A 21,743-nucleotide genomic window follows, 5' to 3' on the forward strand; every position below is an offset into this window, starting at 1 on the left:
CAGTCCAGCCCCACGCCAAAATATCGGGACAAATGGCGTCCAAACAGTACATTGGTCGGGACATGGGACAAACAACTATATATCGGGACAGTCCCATTTTATCAGGACGTCTGGTCACCCTAGGGCTGGGCAGCAGACCGAGTGGCTACTGGGAGTCACCTGCAGGCACAGGTGCTGCGACCACTGTTCCCTCTAAGTTGTACATGTGTGTGTGCGCACAGATCCTAAACCCTGTGCACATGGCAAAACACCAGACGCACAAAAAATGGAATACTACCTCGGAGTCAGGCCGAAATATCATTTATGGGCGACTTTTGACATTGTTCGCCTGCCATCTATCAACACAGCCAGATTCTGCCAGCTGGCAAGGTGGGGGAAAGGGATAACATATAAGTATTTTACTCGCTTGGGCGCATTTGCCTCATGGCACACAAATTTGGACTCTGCTTCAAAAATTTGCGCAGAATAAATTTTTTTACACACACGGCCTGTCAAAAATTAGAGGGAACGCTGGCTGCGACCAGGTCTATCACCCTGCCCCCTGCCAGTGAGTAGCAGAACCCCTGCCTGACCCACACTTCTTTTTTTACGTGCCCCAAGCCAGAATTAAAATCGTGATCACCACACAGCATACAGCGGCCCCCCTGGGAGAGCCCCTCCACCTGCCTCCCCAGCGCTGCAGGAAGGTCACTGCTTTACCGCCCAACACCGCTGCCTGGTGTCTCCACTTCTCTCCATCCTTGCTCTCAGGGATTGTCTGAACACAGGATTTCACCAGTTTATTTTAAATCTGTTTAAAATTGATTTAGTTAAATCAGTGAAAACTTCAGTGTGGTTTCAACCTAGTTATATCAATGGTACCTGTATATATTCTGACACATTAACACAACATCAGAAATCAGTCTGACTGCGGAAATTATAGAGGAATCTCTCTGCTAGTAACTTCAGGAAACGTCCTTGCTAGATTCCTCCTGAACCATCTTCTTCCCCTGGGAAGACATGCTTTGTGAATCTCAATGTGGGTTTATACCAACATTTCTCAAATGCTGCCTTTCTTGTGGCCACAGCATGCTGAGCTGTGCTCTGGTGAAGGGAGGAAGCAGCAGCCTCTCTCCCAGGACCGCTCCCAGAGTCCCCTACCACTACCAGGATCTCTCCCCCAGGACCCCTCTGGAACCACAAATGTTGGAGAAGGCAGCCAGCAAGTTCCCCGCTTTCCCAAGGGCAGTGGGGTTGAGTTTTTTAAGCCCGGGGGCAGGCTCCCACCCCAAGCTCATCCCTCCTCCTCCCCTCCCCCCCCCCCCCCCCCACCTCCTGCAACGCCAGGGTTTGGCTGCACTAGCCAGGCTTTGGTCGTGGGGCAGCAGGCTCCAGCCTCTGGCTTACCTCCCCTTCCCCATTGCCTCTGGCCCCTGCTGCCTTCTCCAGCCTGGGCTTCCACCACACAGCAGGGGGCTCCATCCCCCAGGCACAGGGCTTCGGGCTCAGGCCCCAGCTATGGAGTTCTGGCCCTGGGCCCCAGCTGTGTGGCAGCGGTGGGTGCTGACCCCAGGCTCACCCCCCCTGCCCCAATTGCCCCTGCTGCCTCCCCCACACCCTCCATCAACTCCCCCCAGGACTCTGCTGCCTTCCTCTTCACCACCTCATCCAGGGCTTAATTTGTCCCAGAGCTAAGTAAGGCTACTGTGAAAAGTGATATTTGTTAATACTACTTTTCACAGCAGACTTAGGAGCCAGCTAGGAGGACTGTGAAAAATATTACATGCAAGTATTCCTTTTTACAGCAGTAGTTGTAGGAGCTAACAAGTCTTTTAAAAAACAAAAAAGCAAAAGAAATAACAAAAAAGACAAGAACGTGCAAAGCACTTTGTGTTTCTATGTTGTTTAGGACCAGTAAAGAATGGAGACAACAGTACGTTTTTATTATTGTGTTAAAAAAAAGAAAAAAAACCAACCCTACATATATAAATTACAATGATGTGGACATGTATATGTGCATATTTGTTTTTCCTAAAGTTAATTAATACTTTAAGAAAAATTGTCAGACCAGCCATGAGCACGAGTGGGTGGTTGTACTCTTAGGCCACCAAAAATTTTGTTGTGAGAACCCCTAGTTTAACCATCAAAAGGCACCACTGACAAGATCTTTACTGCTTGCCAGCTGCAGGAAAAATGTAGAGAATACCACAGACTGGTGTTCATGGACCTGACAGAAGCCTTTGACTCCATCAAGAGAGAAGCACGGTAGAAAATCCTTCTGAAGTATGGATGCCCACCAACATTTATCACCATTCTTTTGACTCTTTCACAATGACTTGCAAGCAGTGATCTTTTGAAATGGATCTACTATGGTGCCTTTTAAGATTAAGACATGCATTTAGCAGGGCTGTGTTATTGTCCCAATGCTCTTCTCCATCTTCCTCGCTGCGATGCTCTATTTGATCACTGACAAGATTCCAGCAGCAGTGCAGCTAATCTATCAAATGGATGGTAAACTGTTCAACCTCGGCCACTTCTGATCCAAAACCAAATCACCCCCAACCTTCATCATTCAGCTTCAGTAGGGTGATGATGCTGTAGGGGCAATACCTTCGAGATTCCCTATGTAAAATATTTTTCCCCCAACCAGGTTCCAGGCTCCTTTCCAGTACTGTTTATTCCAAATTCAGGACTTGGGAGGGATAAGTATGCACCTTAAGTGTGGGAGAAGAGGTAGGTTACAACATCTGGCTAACTCCCGCTTGGGGCCTCTTCTCCTTGTGCTGGAGTAGCCAGCTCAAGGTGGTGGTGGTGGGATTACTTTGTGTATTTCTTGAGCTGCTACTGGTGGGGGAATCTACGAGAGGTATTCCACATATAGCAACTGCAGTGGCCATAGAAATAGCAGGTGTAACTGGTTGCTCAGTAGCTGAGTGAGCCACAACTGTCTTAGAAATCTCTGCAACCTGGACTATCTACCTCAGTCTACAAGTCCCAAAATAATGGAGTCCACAAATCTCCCAAACTCCTCAGACATCTGGCCTCAGCCACCTAGCGGCCCAATCTAATCACTTTTTGAGCAACGGCCCCAAGTTTTGTCCCCTCCAACCACTTTGCTGCTCAAAACTTCTGCCTGTATCAATCTGCCAACAGACCCAGCCAATCTAAAATGGCTGCATTCACGGTATCATAATCTGCTGCTTGTTCATCACTGAGTGGCATTGACCTTTTTACAAGAGATACAAAGACACGTCGGGCCCATACCCTCTTTTTCCAGGCTACTCCTGAAGCCATTCTCTCAGGTGTTAACAAAAAAGCATCAGGGTCATCCACTAGGCCCATTTTGCACAGCCTCATGTCCGTTGCCTGGTAATCACTCCTTATTGAGGGACTCACCAACTTCTCAAAGAGCTGTTGCTGCACATGCAACTGGCCTGCAATAAATTACTGTAGGCTTTTTTGTTGTTCAGCTTGCTAAGATAACAAGAACTGCCTCTCTGTGTACTGGATCTGTTGAAACTTTTACTACTCACCTATCCACCACAGGAGTTCCTCCATATTTCCCAGTCTGCCCACATCATCAGCTTCCCTTTCCAGTCCTTCACATACAGTGGAGTAGGAAATGCCAGGACAAGTCTCCAAATTGCACATGAGGTTCCTTCACCCTGGCTTTCTCTTTGCAAGCAGTCCTCACACACTCTTGGTGAGTTCACTAACAGTGCACTTTATTTACAGTGTTTTACACAGACTTCATGTCCTGTTACCATAAGGCTTTCCCCAAGCTTCAACAGCCCTCTTGGCACTGGGTGAGAGAGTTGAAAGAGAGCTCTTATCTCTCTAAGATCTTGGGCTGTTTTACCTTTCCTTCTGTCTCCTGTCTCCCAATTAATAGTCCTTAGCTGATGAGCTGAATCTCCTCATTAACTGTTTAATCACCCAGTTCTAATCAACTCTCAATCTGGGTACTTACAAAGTGCAGAGTGGTGAGTCAGCTCTAGGCTTCTCCCACTATCGCAGGTTGGTTTTTTGTTTGTGTTTGCAGAAGACATCAAAGATGTATCTATATCTTATTGAACAATGTTGAGTTACTTAGTATGAGCAGAGATGATGGTAACAAAAGCTTAGACACAATACAGTGGTTGTACTGGATTAAGAATTTAAAAGTTTTGTTTGTAGCAGGCAAAGGGAAATACTGACGATGTGGGTAAGATCAATGGATCTGATGCTAATTAAGAACATTAAACTAATACAGTGTTGAGAAATCAAAATGATGACAGAAAACAAGTAGCAATTAAGACATGTCAATTTGGAAGCAGTATTAGAATGCTGGAATCAAGTGGTGGTGTTTGTTTTTGAGTGGATTATAATGTGCTAAAATAGATGACCAGGTCTTAGTGTGCTCCTTTACCAGGAGGAAACCTAATCTGACAATTTCCATTTTTGGAATATGGAATTATTGAAATAAGGAACAGGGGCCCAGAACTACAAAGGTACTTAGGAGCCTAAACCACAGACTTAGGAACCTAAGCCTCAGGCACTTACATTCCAGTTTTGGTTCCACTGTGATCCACAAAACTTCTGCTGAACCCTGTAGGTGCCTAAATTACTTAGAAGCCTAAATTTTCAGGGTCAGAGTTTCCTAGGCACCTATGTTTTTGCATCTGGGCATGCACATTGCTGCCTCCATCTAGGCATCTGCACGCCTAACTCCTGCCTAGGTCCCAGAGCAATTCACAACCCCAGAGAAGACAGACAGCTGAATGCCTAAGTCACATTCAGGGCCCAATCCAGTAGGTGTGCTCAAAAGCTGGATCAGGTTCTATTCAAAATCTGGCCACCCAAGAAGATGGTGCCCACCTTAGTACCTTTAGCCCTGGGGTTAGAGCATTTACATGGGATGTGGGAGAAACAGGTTGAATTTCCCCCTCTCTGCCAGAGGGGGAAAAGGATGTGAATAAGGGTCTGCTGCCTCTCAGGTGAGTGCTCTAACCACTGAGCTATGTAGTATTCTGATGTTAGAGGGTTTCCTCAATCTCTCCTATTGAAGCTGTGCCACTGTGGCTAATGAAAAGGGGATGGGGGGAGGAGGGACTGGACCCTGGGTCTCCTACTCCCCAAAGGGCTGCCCTAACCCCTGGACTACAGTCTCTCTCTCTCTCTTTCACACACACACAATTTGTCATATCTCAATGGTTAAAGTACCCTCCTGAGAAGTGTGCAAATCCTTCCTCTCCCACACATCCCATCAGACAGAAGGGAATTGAACCTGGGTCTCCACGTCTTACATGAGTGCTTTAACCACTGGGCAAGGAGTAATAAGGTGGGCACCTCCTCCTCTCACCATTTTGCGTGAAGCAAGGCATGTGTCTAACTACTAAGAGACACCTTAGGCCCCTAATCCACCTGACTTCATGTGGCTGGCTCCCTGTTTGTGGATCACTAAGCAGATATAGTTGTCACCGTGCAGCCCAGACTTAGGCACCTATTTTTGAGAGGGGAGGGATTTAGGACACACTTCTCTTGTTACCATCTCCCCTAGCAAGCTTCGGTGTCTCCCTGCCTAGCATGCTGGCTTTTGTGGATCACATTCTAAGGCACTTATCTTTCTTCATTCATTGTACAGGGAACCTAGGTGCCTAAATCAGGTTTGAGGATCACAATGATTTTCCTGTGGTTTTCTAGGAGCTGGTGCAAAACTTCCATCCCATCATGGCTTCCACTCAAAATTCCAGAATTGGTTTATCAGTCTGAGTTTAGAATTTTATTTCATCAAAATGAAAGTAAAAATCAGGATTATTTTAAAAATTATTTCCCTCAAGTAACTGAAGAAGTTACAAACTTCTGGGGACAGAGACTTTCTAGCAATTCTGTGTTTTCTAAATCTAGTGAGAATAAAATTAGAACCCTCAACACTACTTGTAAGGGGTACGGTAGCCATAGTTTAGGACAGGGGTGGGCAAATGTTTTGGCCCAAGGGCCACCTTGGGGTGCAAAACTGTATGGGGGTGCTAGGTAGGGAAGGCTGTGCCCCCCAAACAGCCTGGCCCCAACCCCCTATCTGCCCCCTCCCACTTCCCACCCCAACTGCCCCCCTCAGAATCTCAACCCATCCAACCCCCTGCCCCTTGTCCCCTGACCACCCCCTACCCCTACCCCCCAAAAATGGAATAGGACCATAAACTGTAAGGAGTGGTGCTGGAGCATGCACTACAGGTATAATTGAGCCTGCTAAGAAAGAGCTGGGGGGTGAGGAGCAGAGGAAAAAACTCTACTGGTGTACAAAGCTATGGATATGCTTGCTTGATTAACCCCAATAAACACTGCATTGCTTGCACTTCAGACTCTGGCCTTCTTTCTGTCTGCGTGACAAGAACCAAGGGAGGACGAGGGGAAGCCCTAAGAGGGAGGATACTAAATTCATTCCACCCCAGCCTTCATTTGTGAACTTGGGTTTTAAAGAAACTCCATAACACTTGCTCCATACACTTAAAAATGGTGTTTCCTTTTCCCTACTGCACAAATCTTTTAAAATTATTTTAATCTGTGTCTGTTTGGAACAGGCAGAAGCCTTCACAAATCCAAATTAATAGAGCATCTAAATTTAGAGTTCTCTTTATTTATACAAACCCTCCATTATATACTTACCCACAAAACTGTTTAAGACCATATCTCCTCCATGTATGAAATTACACCTGACAGTCTTATTTACCTTTCCCATTCAAACATGCTCGTAAGAGAACTCTCTTATAAAACACGAAGTTTAATGTATGTGAATGTCAACAACGTAACAAAATTAATGTCAATGTACTGCTAATAATAGATGTTCTGTATATGCTATTTAGCTAGATCTATGGAATTCTATGGAATACAGCAGTACTGTAGTATGCTCTCTTTATTGCCAAGTCAATACCAATATCAGTGAAGTTGTGTCAAATGTAATTTCCATAATTACAGGACATGACAAAATTCCAGTTATTGGGAGAGTATATAAACCTCTCACACTTTTTTTTTTTTTTTTAAACTGAATAGATAATATAAGATCTGGACTGAAAACCAAATGCAGTGCATCGCAGAACCTATATTCCACAGTAGTGTATCTTAAACTTAATTGTAGCTGATTGAAAAAAAATAAAATAAAAAAAAAATCTACACATTCCCAAATGTCTAAACTGTCAAGATAACCAATGTTTCACAAAATTCTCACTTCTTAAGAGAACTGATAGTCTATTGAGAGCAGATTATTATCCATTATTCTATATTCCAACCAGTATTAAGTAGCGGTTGAACACAAAATAGAAGTGGTTGATTGAGGAATATAGTTCCAAAGCTGAACATTCATGGTGCACATGATCAGTTACTTTCACATATTCCTACTGGTGCTCAGTTGGGTTTAGCATATGGCATATTACAGAATGATCCATATTTTACACACACAGCATATGTTACCTGATAGTCCAAAAAAGAAGGAGAACTGTGAAAATGTTAAGACATTTTCATCTAACGAAAAAAATAATTAGAAAACTATTTCTTTTTCTCCCCAACCCCAACCCAACTGATTAATTTTAAATCCCTGGACAAAATAAAAAAATAAAATAAAATTACATACTTTGAAAAACAATAGATGTTAAAAATTTTTTCAAAGTACTTTTAAAATTTGTTATACAAAAAACAGCTGCCTTTAAAAAAAGTATTATCTGTATTTTAACACGCAAAATTAAGGTGCAAGAATTTTAAACAAAAATGAACTAAAGAGCTTTATTGACATCACAATACATTCAATAGTAATTTTAAGAACATTACAGCTGAAAGAGAATGGCATGTTTTATATTCTTATTAAGCACTACTGTTTTTGAAAAAATTGCAATACAAAGAAATCCTATTATTTAACTGAGCAGCATTTGGAAAAAAATACACCTATTTACAGTTTAAAAAAAGGATTCTGGTTTCACCTACACAGCCACAATGTGCCTCTATAATGAGACAAGCCCTTAAAACTCATGGAATTTTTTAATGTCATGTCACTGGTGCCACATCATTCCTCAGCGTTTACGACGAGGAGGGGTGATTGACCTGAAAAATAAAGGGAAAGGGGAAAAAGTTAATGGGGAAAGACACCCCGCCCCAAAACCACACATACTTTAGGCTTAACAATTAGTAATTTTAAAAGACTTCCCAAAATTACTTTTGCCCAAGACAACAATTACAACAAATACCAAATTTTATTTTAAAAAATACTTTTATATGTTGTACACAGGAAGACGAATAGTAAAAAAAAAAAATAATCAGACAAAATACTTAAAAAGTATACTACCTTGATCGTGACTTAGACTTGTGTTTGCGGCTTGCCTTCTTACCAGACCTTTGAGATTTCTCCATGGATCGTGACCGACTATGCTTTGATTTCTTAGCCTTCTTTTCTTTGCTGCTTCCTGGTGATTCAGAACTGCTCCTGACACTAGATTCAGAGCCTGAATGTTTTTTACTATCTTTGGTAGAACTTTTTTTGCTTTCCTGTCTAGAATCCTGTCTTAAAATTTTAACAGATATTGAATTGCGAGAGAGAGCTCTTTCACTATCTCTTTTTCTTTTTAACCTACTGTCATCATGATTGCCAGACTTACTGTCTTTTTCTTCTTTTCTTTGCTTCTCTTTTCTTTTCTCCTGGTCTCTCTCCCGTTCTCTGTTCTTCTTCCTATCTTTATCTATGCTCCTACTTCGTTCCTTTTTCCTCTCTTGATCTTTACCATCACCCTTGTGCTTGTGCCTATTTCCACTAAGACTTCTATGCTGGTCATCACTTTTACGCCTATCTCGACTCCTGCTGCGACTAGCATGACTAGCTCGCCTATCCCTTGAGTGACTACTGCTCCTACGCCTCTCCCAACTTCGTTCCCGGGAAGGACTACGATTTTTTCGTCTCTCCCCCTTGTCAATGCTATTTCTACTAGACCTTCTCCTTTCTCTTATCTTTTCCCTACTTCTACTCCTCTCTCTCCTATTTCTACGAGAATAACTCCTACTTCTACTGCGCCTAATTTTATGTGATGGAGATCTACTGTGACTACGCCTCTTCTTCCTTTTAGGAGAGGAAGACCGTGAAGAACTGCGGCTACTACCTGAGCTCGTACTATATGATGTACTAGACACAGTACTGCTGCTACTACTGCTTCTACTGTTGCTGCTAGTGGTACCACTACTAGAACTTCTTGACCTACTCCTTCCTGTTCTCTCTTTTTCTTTAACCTCTTTTTTGGATTCTATATCTGGTGCAGTTTCACCTGGAGATCTTTTCTTTTCATTGAACAGATCATCCTCTGTTTCCTTCGCTTCCTGTGGTGCTGAATTGCTATTTTGCTCTTTATTGATGAATTCACTCATCTCTCTTGCAATTTTTTCATTTTGTAGTTTTTCTTCTGGAAAAGCATATGAAAGAAAAAAACCACAAGTAATGCCAAATAATGTGTACAGATACATGGCAAGAGAACAAATGTGCTGTCTTTCTTGGCTAAGGAACAAGTTCCCAGACCACCTTAGTCATTTTTAGAAAACAATTCACTTGCCACTCCTCACTACACCATCATCTTAAAGTTCCTGGATGACTTTTGCGTCTTCTTAAAAAAAAAATATATCCCTCTCCCTCCCCCTCCCCAGTGCTTAATGTCATTCAACATACAGGATTTAATTCACAAGCCTGTAATGACAGGGAACTGCATTGGATGACCTAATTTTATGACACTGTAATTTAGAAGTGATTTCTAAAACCTGTTTTCTGAATTTTTTTTTTTTTTAAAGGCAAAACAGGAGATATTTTTTTAACAGTTTTGGATGCTATTTTTGTTTACATAACTCAATCAAGAATTTTGGCAAGTGATTAATTCATACTTTATGTTCGTATTTTAAATGTATCTGAACTTGGTGCATATGGGTAAAAGAAACCATTCTATTTCCATGACGACAAAGCGATATGTACTGCACCTCAAAGGGATATGTACTGCAAGATGTGTTAACTTCTCCATACCACCCTGATGGACCACACCTCTAGAAAAGGATAGCGGAGACTCCATACTCACTCATTTAATCATTAGGTTCTTTGTTGAGACTAATTAGCAATGTTGGGAAGTGGACATCTGTCCACTAGAAACAGAACTAAAGGCTTGTCTATATATGGAGTTGATCCTAAGTAACTCCATGTGTTGATATTTTCTGGAATAAGAGTGTTCACACATGGAGTTAATCAGGAACAACTCCACATATAACCAAGCCTTCAGCACACCAGACTGCTGACAGATCACTTCCAGTATGCATCGAACTGGTGACATGAGAGTAAAAAAAGGTTATATATCCCATCTCCAAGTTCCCCAAATCATCCAGACCTTCCACATATTTTATTTTAAAATAGCGCTTAAGCAAGAAAAAAATACTTATGAATTTTAGAAGGTTTTTTCAGTACATCGTACATATTTTAAACACATTAAAAGGATTAGGACACCACCGCTTAAGGGGTAAAAATTAATTTTAGAATACTTTTTCCCCTTCAATATAATTTTTTTTAAATAGCAGAACAAGACACCATTACATTAAATGCATACATTGCCAAAAATCTCAGCTACCCAGAAAAACTGGAAATGCTCACCTTTTACAATTCAATTATAATCAACTTTGATATATAACACACACAGAAATGGAGTAACAAGATAAGTCTGTTTCAGCTGCATGTTGAAGAGGTTAAAGGTTGCCCCCCAAAATTCTACATAAAACTGAGTCAGCTGTACCTCACTGAACACAGATAATGATTACAGTTGTGATCCAAAAATGTACTCAACCAAGGTAAAGCACTTCTGTTGCAGTAAAGCTTTTTTGTCTGTTTATGATAGGAAACATCCATTTACTGCTCTATCTGGTGATAACTTAGTCTGGCTAAATAGCCATGCACAACTCCACTGTTTGCTTGCTGTGACAGTTTAAATGGCTAAGTGAATACCTCAGAAGAGAAGTGTTTTCTAGCTAATAGGCTTGGACACACAGCTTTAGTTTTGCCTTTAAGTGGGGAATATTACATGATGAGCAGAAGACTAAGCAAAAATAGTATTGTTTTCATGTAAATATCCTAATATAAATACAAATAAAAGCAGGGGGAAGAGAAATTGAAAATCGAAAGAGGCAACATGGTTTCTAAATAGAAAGTTTAAAAGCCACACAAAACTTTGAGATACACAGATGCAATAATTAAGTGTGTTCTCATGCAAGGACTGCCTTATGAAGAGACCACCTTTTACAGGGGTGGGAAAAAACTCATGAAAATGAAGTGATTTGGAAGATATTTTGGATCATTTTCACTTCAAGCTTCACAATAAAACCCACCTTCTTGAATATTCAGCAATGACAAAGGTTTCTGTGTTTGCTCATGTTTAACTAGAAGTAATCAAGCAGGCCAGGAAATTATTATTATAAGGACTACCTTGACAAAAATTTAAAATAACCTTTCAAAATTCCAGTTTGTTTTTTTCCTCAGGGAGACTTCTTCTCCCTCATGTGACCATAATACAGATCACTTCCACATTCCTCTCCCTTGATATATGCACACAGCTTAATACACCTAAAGAGAAGAATGAAAATGAAATGTTGAGCTATCACACCCCTTTATGAAGGAATGGCTGATCCAGGTCAGCTTCCAGGCCTTTAAACAAAGAGGAGAAAATGTCCAACTTCAACACAACAGGAAATAAATATGCCAGTGATACACTGTTTTTTGAGTTTTAACTGCCTTGCTCCCATCAGATCCTGACTGAAGTACTAAATTGCCTATAGCCCCCCTTTATTTAAGCAAAACGATTGGTAAACATTATTCTCTGCCAACATCCAGTGGACTTACCCCACTCTGAGACTTAAGTGAGCCTCTCACTCATGCATGTACCAATCATGATTGCTCTCCAGGCAGGAAACATAGAAGTAACCCCAGCAAATTTTCTTGTGCTATAACCATCATGCATGAGGGGGGACTTAATATCCAAAGTGTTAGGAGAGATAGGCCAGAGAGAGCTCTGATCAAGGTTATGTTCTCAGAAGCTACAGCTGGAGTGACTGAATGTGAAAACTGGAACCGACACCAAGTTACGAAGACACACGTAAACATACCTAGTTGCATAATCTGAGGTCCTGAAAGGAACACTTTAGCAGACTATCTAACCTAGAAGTGTTTTCTGCAATGGGGCAAGGAACTTTTGGTTGGTTTTGAGAACCCAAAAACCCAAAGGAACCTCTTACTGTTTGAGTAAATGAGTACGTGAATGCATGCCTCTTGCAGAATTCCTTCCATTTGACTTGCTGAATAATGGAAAATTGAGTCTCCGAAATTAGACTGGCACACAGAAAACAGAGTTCACTTTCTTCACATTTAGAATAGAGTGGAACCCAATAGGTACCTCAGGCTACAAAAATCAGTGAATATATCTCTACATCTGCTTTAAGAAATTGCATATCCTGGGTCTTACTTTCTTCAAGGTCTGAGCAGTCACAAATCACTCCAAACCAACTTTCAGCAGTTTGAAAGAAGATAATCCCTTTGGCTGAGGACTGCCCAGCTTTCTCTTAGAGACCCAAATTGCAGTCTGATTTTCTTGAGGGGGGAGGTTGGAGAGAGGAGAACCCTAAGGCAAACAAGTCTAACTACCCACAAGGAAGCATCCTATGCTAATCTAGCCCCAATGAAGTGACAGGAGAAAAATTCTAAAAGGCAGGGAAAAGGGGAAATCCCCAAAAAATGATAGCTTATCCAGCCACCAAGTTTTCACTATCTAGTGAGAGACAGAACCAGCGTGCCCCTTTGAAATGGGGAGTGACATCACAAGCGTTAGAATATATTTCATGTATTTATAACATATTGTGGCGAAATACCTTGTTCGCCTCAGCAGGCTCAGTCCTTTTTAGCCTTGGAGACTCAAGTTTGGGGCAAGGCAAATCCTTATAGGTGGCACAGGGTGCTGCTGCTCCTCTCCTCAGTCAGTCCCTTGTGCTTGTTTTACTTCCCTTCTGGGGGGGGTGGAGGGGTAGTGCAGCCTCACTAATGGGAAGGTCTGGTGTCTTGCTGCAAACAGCCGACTGGCAGCTTCCCTGCTTCTCTCACTCTCCCCCTTCTTCCAGGCAGGGGCCGGTTTAAAAATGTCTCAAGTAGTTGGAGTCAGCTGAACCTAATTTGTTCCCTAGCAACTCCTTTTCCAGCTGAACCTTATTGCTCCCTGGTTCTCTCTCCTCAGTGGAGGGAGGGGCCTTTTAACCCCCCGAAGACTAATTACTACCTACCCTTGTAGCTGTTTGACCTGGGTTTACCACAGTATATACAAAATTCTTCATCTGCACAAGCTCTTTTCATCATCCACTAGTAAGCTGACCTATACCACTGTGTAGCCTGGCAAATAGGTTTGGAGAAGGTTCTCAACCTGAGAACACTTTGTAAACATATACGATTTCAAAGATCCTTGTGCAATGCAGTCCTTGTAAAATTCATTCGCATGTGAAGGGACAACATAAGGCTTATGTCCCACTTTAAAGATCAGTGGAGAAAAGGCTTCACATGGTCCCTCTCCATAGGGGTGAATTTTACTCTAAATCAGGGTTGATATGTTAAAGGAATTTACTTTTGAAAACTATCTGTAGAACCCTGCACATATACAAAATTTGTATCTGCATCTGATCTGCAAAAACAATCTGTGGATATCCGCAGACATAAATCAGATCTCCATGGATTTGCAGGGCTCTAACTATCTGTTGTAATTTGCTCTTTTAAAACTGAGAAAGTAAATAGTCTATGAAGAACAAATATAACGAATTTTACAAGCAGGAAGGAAAAAAAAGGACACAAAACCAGTTTTTGGCAAAGCAGTTCAAACACATTTTTGAGCAAAAATTTAGAATTAAGGAAAAAACGCTTACTCATTTTCTTGTAACTGTTGTTCTTCGAGATGTGTTGTTCATGTCCATTCCAAGCAGGTGTGCGCGTGCTGCGTGCACACCAGCCGGATGATTTTCCCCCTAGCAGCGTCTGTAGGGTCGGCCTGGGTGTCCCCTGGGGTGGCACCTTCATGGCGCCCAATATCGGGCCCCGCCGACCCCCCACCCCCCTCAGTTCTTTCTTGCTGACTATTCCGACCGAGGGGTAGGAGGGTGGGTATTGGAATGGACATGAACAACACATCTCGAAGAACAAACAGTTACGAGAAAGTGAGTAACCGTTTTTTCTTCTTCGAGTGATTGTTCATGTCAATTCCAAGCAGGTGATTCAGAAGCTAGAGCTCAGGAGGTGGGGTCGGAGTTATCCACAGAAAAGAGCACGGTTCTCCCAAAAGCCGCATCGTCCCTGGACTGTTGTGTAATTGCATAGTCTGACGTAAATGTATGTATTGAGGACCATGTAGCTGCCCTGCAAATTTCCTGAATAGGGACTTGTGCCAGGAACGCCGCAGAGGCGGCCTGGGTCCTGGTAGAGTAAGTGGTTATCTGTGGAGCGGGCTCCTTTGCCAGGGTATAGCAGTCCCTAATGCAGGACGTTATCCATGACAATATGCATTGAGAGGATACCGGGCGGCCCTTCATTCTGTCCGCCATGGCTACGAAGAGTTGGACGGACTTCCGGAACGACTTAGTTCTCTCTATGTAGAAGGCTAAGGCCCTACGCACGTCCAGTGAGTGCAGCTGTGTGGCTTGGGATAAAACACTAGGAGGAAGATGTCCTGGGTCATGTGAAAATGGGAGACGACCTTCGGGAGAAAAGTCAGATGAGGCCTGAGCTGGACCTTATCCTTATGAAAAATTGTGTCGGGGGCTCAGACGTGAGAGCCCTGAGCTCTGAAACTCGTTGAGCCGAGGTAATTGCCACAAGGAACGTGACCTTGAATGAGAGATATAACGGAGCAGGTGGCCAGACATTCAAATGGCGAGCCTGTAAGGCCTGGAGAGGACTAAATTCAGGTCCCAGGCAGGGACAGGCTGACGCGTGTGTGGGAAGAGCCTGTCCAAACCCTTGAGAAAACGACTGACCAGAGGGTTTGCAAAGACCGAGAGACCGTCTGAACCCAGATGGAAGGCGGAGATAGCGGCCAAGTGGACCCTTATTGATGACCGGGACAAGTCTTGATGCTTTAGGTGAAGGAGGTAGTCCAGTATAAACGGTATGGAGGTGAGGAGCGGCAACTGACTACATTGCTCCGCCCAGATAGAGAATTGGCCAGGTAAGTAGCCCTGGTGGGGGGCTTTCTACTACCCAGGAGGACTTGTCTGACCTGGTCCGAACAAGACAGCTCTGTGGCACTTAGCCATGGAGCATCTAGGTCATAAGGTGGAGCGACTCCAGATTCGGGTGCCGGAGTTGGCCCTGGTCCTGTGTGATCAGGTCGGGGACCAGCGGTAAGGTGAGTGGGGTCGCTACGGACATTTCCAGGAGCGAGGTGAACCAGTGCTGACGCGGCCACACTGGTGCTATTAGTATGACTCGGCCCCAGTCCCTGTGGATCTTGAGGAGCACCCTGTGGACTAAGGGGATGGGTGGGAAAGCATATAGCAGGCAGCCCTCCCATGAGAGAAGGAAGACATCCCCGATGGACCCCGAGCCGTGGCTCCCGAGAGAACAGAAAGTCTGACGTTTCCTGTTGCCCAGAGTGGTGAACAGGTCTATCTGGGGAGAGCCCCAGACCCAGAAGATTGAGCTCACCACGTCTGGCCAAAGGGACCACTTGTGACCGTTGAAGGTCCGGCTGAGGCTGTCCGTGTGTTTCGCACCCCTGGGAGGTATGAAGCCTGCAGGTGGATCGAGTGCTCTATGCAGAAGTCCCACAGGGCAAGGGCTTCTAGGCACAGGGGAGAGGAGCGTGCACTCTGCCCATTATGTGTGTTTTGAAAGCGTAGCATGCCAGATGCACTGCCCTCAGCTCTTTGACATTGATGTGAAGAGCAAGGTCCACCGGAGACCAGAGGCCTTGGGTCTTGAGGTCCCCTACATGAGCCCTCCCAACCCAGATCCAAGGCGTCTGACACCAAGGTGAGCGAGGGCTGAGGGCTGGCAAAAGGCACCCCTGCGCAAACCATTCGAGGGTCGAGCCACCATAGGAGGGAGTCCAGTACCAGACGGGGCAGGGTTACGACCCTGTCCAACACATCTCTGGCTGGTCGGTACACCGATGCCAGCCAAGACTGGAGTGGGCGCAGCCTGAGCCTGGCATGCTGCACCACATATGTGCAGGAGACCATGTATCCCAGCAGCTTTAGCCAGTTTCTTGCCGACATCGTTGGGAACCGTCTGAGGCTCTGTATGATGTCCTGAAGTGAGCGAAACCTGGCCTCTGGGAGGTACGTCCTGGCTTGGGTAGAGTCCAGGACCGTGCCTATGAACTCTATCCTCTGCACTGGGGACAGAGTAGATTTCTCCTTGTTCAGGAGGAGACCTAAGTCGAGGAAGGTCCTCCTTATAAACTCAACCTAAGCCTCCAAATAGCAACCTTTGATCAGTCAGTCGTTGAGGTATGGAAAAATCTATCTGGCGCTTGCGCAGGAATGCCGCAACGACTGTCACGCATTTTGTGAATACTCAGGGGGGCAGTCGACAGTCCGAACGGGAGGACGGCAAACTGGTAGTTGCCTCTGTTCACCACGAATCTGAGGTAGTGTCTGTTATGTGGGACTATTGCAATATGAAAATATGCATCTTTCAAGTCGAGGGCGGCATACCAGTCTCCTGGATCCAGTGAGGGGATAATGGAGGTTAGTGAGACCATGCGAAACTTGAGTTTCTTTATGTACTTGTTGAGCTGTCGCAGGTCCAGTATGGGTCTGAGGCCCCCCCCTTAGCCTTCCATATGAGGAAATACCGGGAGTAGAAACCCTTGCCCCTTCGCTCCTGAGGAACCTCCTCCACTGCCCCCGATAGGAGGGACTGAACCTCTTGAATTAGAAGTTGCTCGTGAGAGGGGTCCCTGAAGAGGGACGGGGAAGGGGGCTGGGAAGGCAGGAGGGTACAGAATTGGATGGAATATCCCCTCTCTACCATGCGGAGCACCCATCGGTCTGAAGTAATTTGGGACCTGGCACAGACAGACGGGATGAGAAAGTAAGATGGGAAGGATCCAAAGGTCGTACTGGCAAGCAGTCCTCGACCGTACCCTCAAAAGGGTAGTCTAGAGCCCTGTGGGGCCCTAGGCTGGCCCGAGCTTTGTACAGAGAGAGGGCGTTGCCTCCTCCGAGTGCTCCTGTTCCGCCTATGCGGAGAGTCCTGGCGGTTTTGGGGTTGGTAAGGACGAGGGGTACATTGAGGCCTAAAATGTCTGCGCTGGGTAGCAGGCGTGTGAAGCCCCAGCGAACGAAGGGTAGCCCTCAAGTCCTTCAAGCTGTGAAGTCTCTTATCCGTCTTCTCGTAGAGGAGAGCTACACCCTCAAAGGGAAGGTCTTGAATGGTCTGCTGGACCTTGTCGGGAAGACCAGAGACGCGTAGCCAGGAGCCTCTCTTCATAACCACCCCTGTGGCCAAAGTGCAGGAGGCCGCATCCGCAGCGTCCAAGGCCGCTTGCAAAGATGCTCGCAAGACCAGTTTCTCCTCCTCCACGAGCGCAGAGAACTCTCCCAAGCTTCCTGGGGCAGAAGTTCTGTAAACTTAGCCATAGACGAGCAGGTGTTATGGCTGTAGCGGCTTACTATGGCCTGCTGGTTGGCTATAGGAAGTTGTAGGCCTGCTGTCGAGTAGACCTTCCGGCCAAACAGGTCCAGTTTCTTGGCATCCCTGTTTTTAGGGGTGGAGCCTTGAAACCCTTGACGTTCTCTCTGATTGGCCATGTCGACCACCAAAGAGACCGGGGGGGGGGGGGGGTGTAAAGATGTTTATACCCCCTAGAGGGAACAAAGTAGCGGCGCTCGGATTTCTTGGCTGTAGGTGCCAGAGAAGCAGGAGTTTGCCACAAGTTCTTAGATGTTTCAGTTATCGACTTGATAAATGGCAGTGCAACCCTGGATGGGCCGGAGGGAGCCATGATGTCTATGACAGGGTCTAAATCCTCTTCCACCTCCCCTGCCTGAATCCCCAGGCTTTGGGCGGTCCGCCTCAAAAGCTGTTTAAGAACCTGGTTGTCCTCCAAAGCTGGGGCCGAACTCCCCGCGACTGCTTCATTGGGTGAGGACAAGGAAGAGAGAACCAGAGGTGGGCCCAGTTCACTACCTTTGGCCCCCCTGGGGTCCCTCAGCATGTGGTACTCGGGCTGTGGAGCCGGCACCAGTGAAGAACTCTGCACCCCAGCCGGCGCTGGGGCAGATAAATCCGGCAGGACCGAGACCGTCGGGGTCGGTAGGGACGGAGCTGAGGCTTCCACCGGTGCTGTCACCTGGAGAGCCGGTGCCGAAGCTGACTGAGGTATCGGTGCCGAAACCATGTGAGTCGGCAGGCCCACTCTGCTCGAGGGTGGCGCCGTCATCGGCGGTGCCGGCACGGATTGTGGCATGAACAACGCCAACACCGTTCTGGAGCGTGGACCATGGACTTGACCCTGGCTCTGATGGTACGCCCAGGGTGTCCAGAAGGGCCACTGAGCAGGTGCCGGGTCTGGTTGGTGACTGCGCCGGGACCAGGACCTTCTGCTCCGCAATCTGATAGATCGAGCTGAGTCTACCTCCGACTCCGAGGTCTCCGAATAAGACCACCATGGAGGAGCAGTCCCCCGAGTTGCCAACCAACGACGACTTGATTCTGGGGAGCGATGCGCTTCCTGCGTCTGTGCAGGTGGTGCCGGAGATGGAGACAGACGAGCCATCATGGTTGCCTTACTCTTGGAGTGGAACAGGGGGCGTGTGGTCGCCAGAGATTTGTCCCTCCCTTTGGGGGAGGACGGCACCCGGAGGCGCATCAGGTCCGTTACCGCCTCAAACGCCTCCGGTGTCGATGGTGGTTGTATGTCCACCAGATGGTCCGGTGACAGAGGAGGGTTCGGACTCGACTGGACCCCGGCCAGGGCAGGAGTCGACGAAACCCTGGGCTGAAGTGAGGCAGAGGCGGTCTGTGCCGAGCCACTTGTGGATGGCGCCGGCCCCTTAGGCTTCAAGGGGGGTAATCGGTCCCTCACTGGCCTCTTTTTCTTTACCGGCACTGGAGATGGAGAATGGTGCCGAACTGAGACCCATGCCCTATGTCCTGAGTAGTGGCGGTGCCGGTGGGCTTTAGAGTCCTTAGCCGGGCTCGTTTCGCACGCCATTGGCACCAGAGCGCTGTGCACTGAAGAGGACGTCCTCGGTGCCGGGTCGTTGGGTCCCGTGTCGGATTATGGTCTTGGAGCTGCCTCCATGAGCAGGAGTTTTAGTCTCTGCTTTCTGTCCTTAAGGGTTCTTGGGTGGAACCCCTTGCAAATGCGGCACTTGTTCTTTTGGTGAGTCTCACCCAGGCACCGCAGGCAAGACGAGCGAGGATCACTCTTGGGCATAAACTTTCCACAGGACTCACAGAGTTTAAACCCCGGAGGCCCGGGCATACCCCCGAAGGGGAAACCAACTATCTAACCAAACACTACTACCTATATGACAACTATAGAAAAAAACTATTTACACTAAGAACAAAGACACTGCTAAGGCGCTTGCTGTAAGAGCGAGCAAAGCAGCCGCCCTTTGCTGTAGCCGTCACGGGCGGTAAGAAGGAACTGAAGGGGTATGGGGGGTTGGTGGGGCCCGATATTGGGCGCCATGAAGGCGCCACCCCAGGGGCGCCCAGGCCGACCCTACGGACGCTGCAAGGGGAAAAAATCTTCCAGCTGGCGTGCACGCAGCACACACACACCTGCTTGGAGTAGACATGAACAATCACTTGAAGAACATCATTTTTATATAAGGCTCCATACGTGTTAGCCTGAATATATATATCAGTACCCCACACATATTCCACTAAGTTGTAAAAAGTATGCATGCGTAGGTTTTTACAGCAGGAACACATTTAAGTGACTTACCTTCTAGCTGTTTTTCTAGTAATAGTTGCTGTTCTCTCTCTTTTCTCCAAAATGCTTCCTGTTTTTGCCTGATTCTGTGTCGTAGTTCCTCATCATCAGTATCAGATGATTCAGAGCCTCTGTCACTCCTCTCATCTTCACTGTCTCCTGATCCATAACCACCCAGTCCACCTGCGTGCATAAAGCCCAGTCTATCACGAGGAAAGATTAAGCCTTGTTCTTAATATTTCTGTGGGGCAAAAAGGAGAGTACATTGCCCTTTTTTCACTTTCTCTTCTCTGAAGAAGCCACTTATTCTGAGGGAAGTGCCAATGCTGGTTGACTGGAGTGTTCAAGGCCCCCATTTCTGTATTGATGCTTATTATCTGGGTTTACTCCTTCTGGAACAGCTTGTCTATTTCTCAGCAAGCAACCACAGTGATCATGGCACTTTTCTCATTGTATGGAAGGGCAAAAAAAGCTCCATATGGAGCCAGTAACAATGCCTTCCCATGTATCAGCAAGCGCACAGACAAAGCAGTGAAATGCCTGGGACCCTGTCCCAGAAGACATCTCTGCAATGACTTCGGCAGCCTTCAGTTGTCCAGGGCTTAGAATTCCTGAATGCCATATCAACTTTTCTACTGTGGTTTAGAAAATACTGTACGTCAAAAGGTACAGAGATGGAATAGAAATGGACTTCCCTCGCCCCCAAAAGAAAGATCGGAGTATATACTGGACTTATACGAAGTAACCTTAAACATCTGACACAGAGGCAATTTACTTTCTTTCCATTTGAGGTTCTCTTAATCTTTATTAGAATTAGTTTAAAAACATCTGAATAATTGGGACAGAGAACACTTCACCTCATGTAAAGGTGTTTACCAACAAAGTTCACAGCACATGATCATTGACATTTTATTGTAGCACTGCTACTAGACTACGGTAAGATGACAACATTGGGAAAGAGCTTTTCCTATTACATCTCAGAATGCAATTCTACGCTTCACATCCTGTACATCTTCAAATTGATAATCGTGGATATGGGAGCTTTAGTAAGTGTGTAGTTTTTCAATGAAAGTATAAATTTATTCTAAACATTTGAATAGGCTTTTTTTTTTTTTTCCAAGCCAGAGCTTTACATTTTTATCAGTTATGTTGTCCACTGTTACCCACGGTTAACATAGGCTGGATCAAAAAGGGAGTAATGCAAAAAAAATAGTGATCTTCCTTCAAAAAGACTGTAGTTTGCTCCTGGAACAATTCAAAAACCATCCTATTAAGATTAGTTATCAAGTAAACTATACAGCCAAAAAAAAGTAAGTGTACTTCTCATGTGTTTACCTAGTTTACAAACTTAGGCAAGATTCTGATACTCTACTCATATGATTAGTTCCTTACTCCACAAATTATCCCTCTGAAATCTGTGGGATAACTTGTAGAGTAAGGTCCTACCCAACATGAGTAAAGGTTGCAGAATGACCCTTAATTATGAGGGTAATTACAACCTAGTTTCAAAACACAATTTCTGGAAATGCAAGGTAAGAGTGATCTCCCCATTAAGCCCCTCTCAAAAATAAGGAACATACTTACCGAGCCCAGTGAGGGAAGCCAGTGCACTGGACTGTGCCAGCTGTTTTGCAGGAGCTTTGTATCACATCAACAACAGGAACAACATGTTAACACAAATAGCCACGATTTCATAGTCATGAGATTCTATGGTATTGTTAAATCTACTACTATTGCTGTTTTTTGGAGGGAGAGAAGAAACATTAAAAACGTATCATCCATTTAAAACCAGTCCTAGATTTTCTCACCATGTAA

At 45.4% G+C, this 21,743-nt stretch overlaps 1 protein-coding gene across 3 annotated transcripts in view; it reads right to left on the minus strand.

Moving 5' to 3' along the window:
• Window positions 1-7,720: 7,720 nt before the first annotated feature.
• The window catches only part of PNISR (PNN interacting serine and arginine rich protein), a 35,646-nt gene continuing 21,623 nt past the window's right edge, over window positions 7,721-21,743 (minus strand). For 2 of the 3 annotated variants that reach the window (XM_077812856.1, XM_077812855.1), the window contains exons 9-12: window positions 21,513-21,566; window positions 19,941-20,111; window positions 8,291-9,392; window positions 7,721-8,049 (exon numbers count right to left, since the gene is read on the minus strand). In XM_077812856.1, coding sequence (XP_077668982.1) covers window positions 8,019-8,049; window positions 8,291-9,392; window positions 19,941-20,111; window positions 21,513-21,566 — 1,358 coding nt within the window. In that variant the 3' untranslated portion in view covers window positions 7,721-8,018. Of the gene's footprint in view, window positions 8,050-8,290; window positions 9,393-19,940; window positions 20,112-20,698; window positions 21,665-21,743 lie in introns of those variants that run through there. The other variant, XM_077812857.1, reaches the window with a different exon arrangement.

This window comes from Eretmochelys imbricata, chromosome 3 (assembly GCF_965152235.1).
Source record: "Eretmochelys imbricata isolate rEreImb1 chromosome 3, rEreImb1.hap1, whole genome shotgun sequence".
In the NCBI taxonomy this organism is placed as follows: domain Eukaryota; kingdom Metazoa; phylum Chordata; order Testudines; family Cheloniidae; genus Eretmochelys; species Eretmochelys imbricata.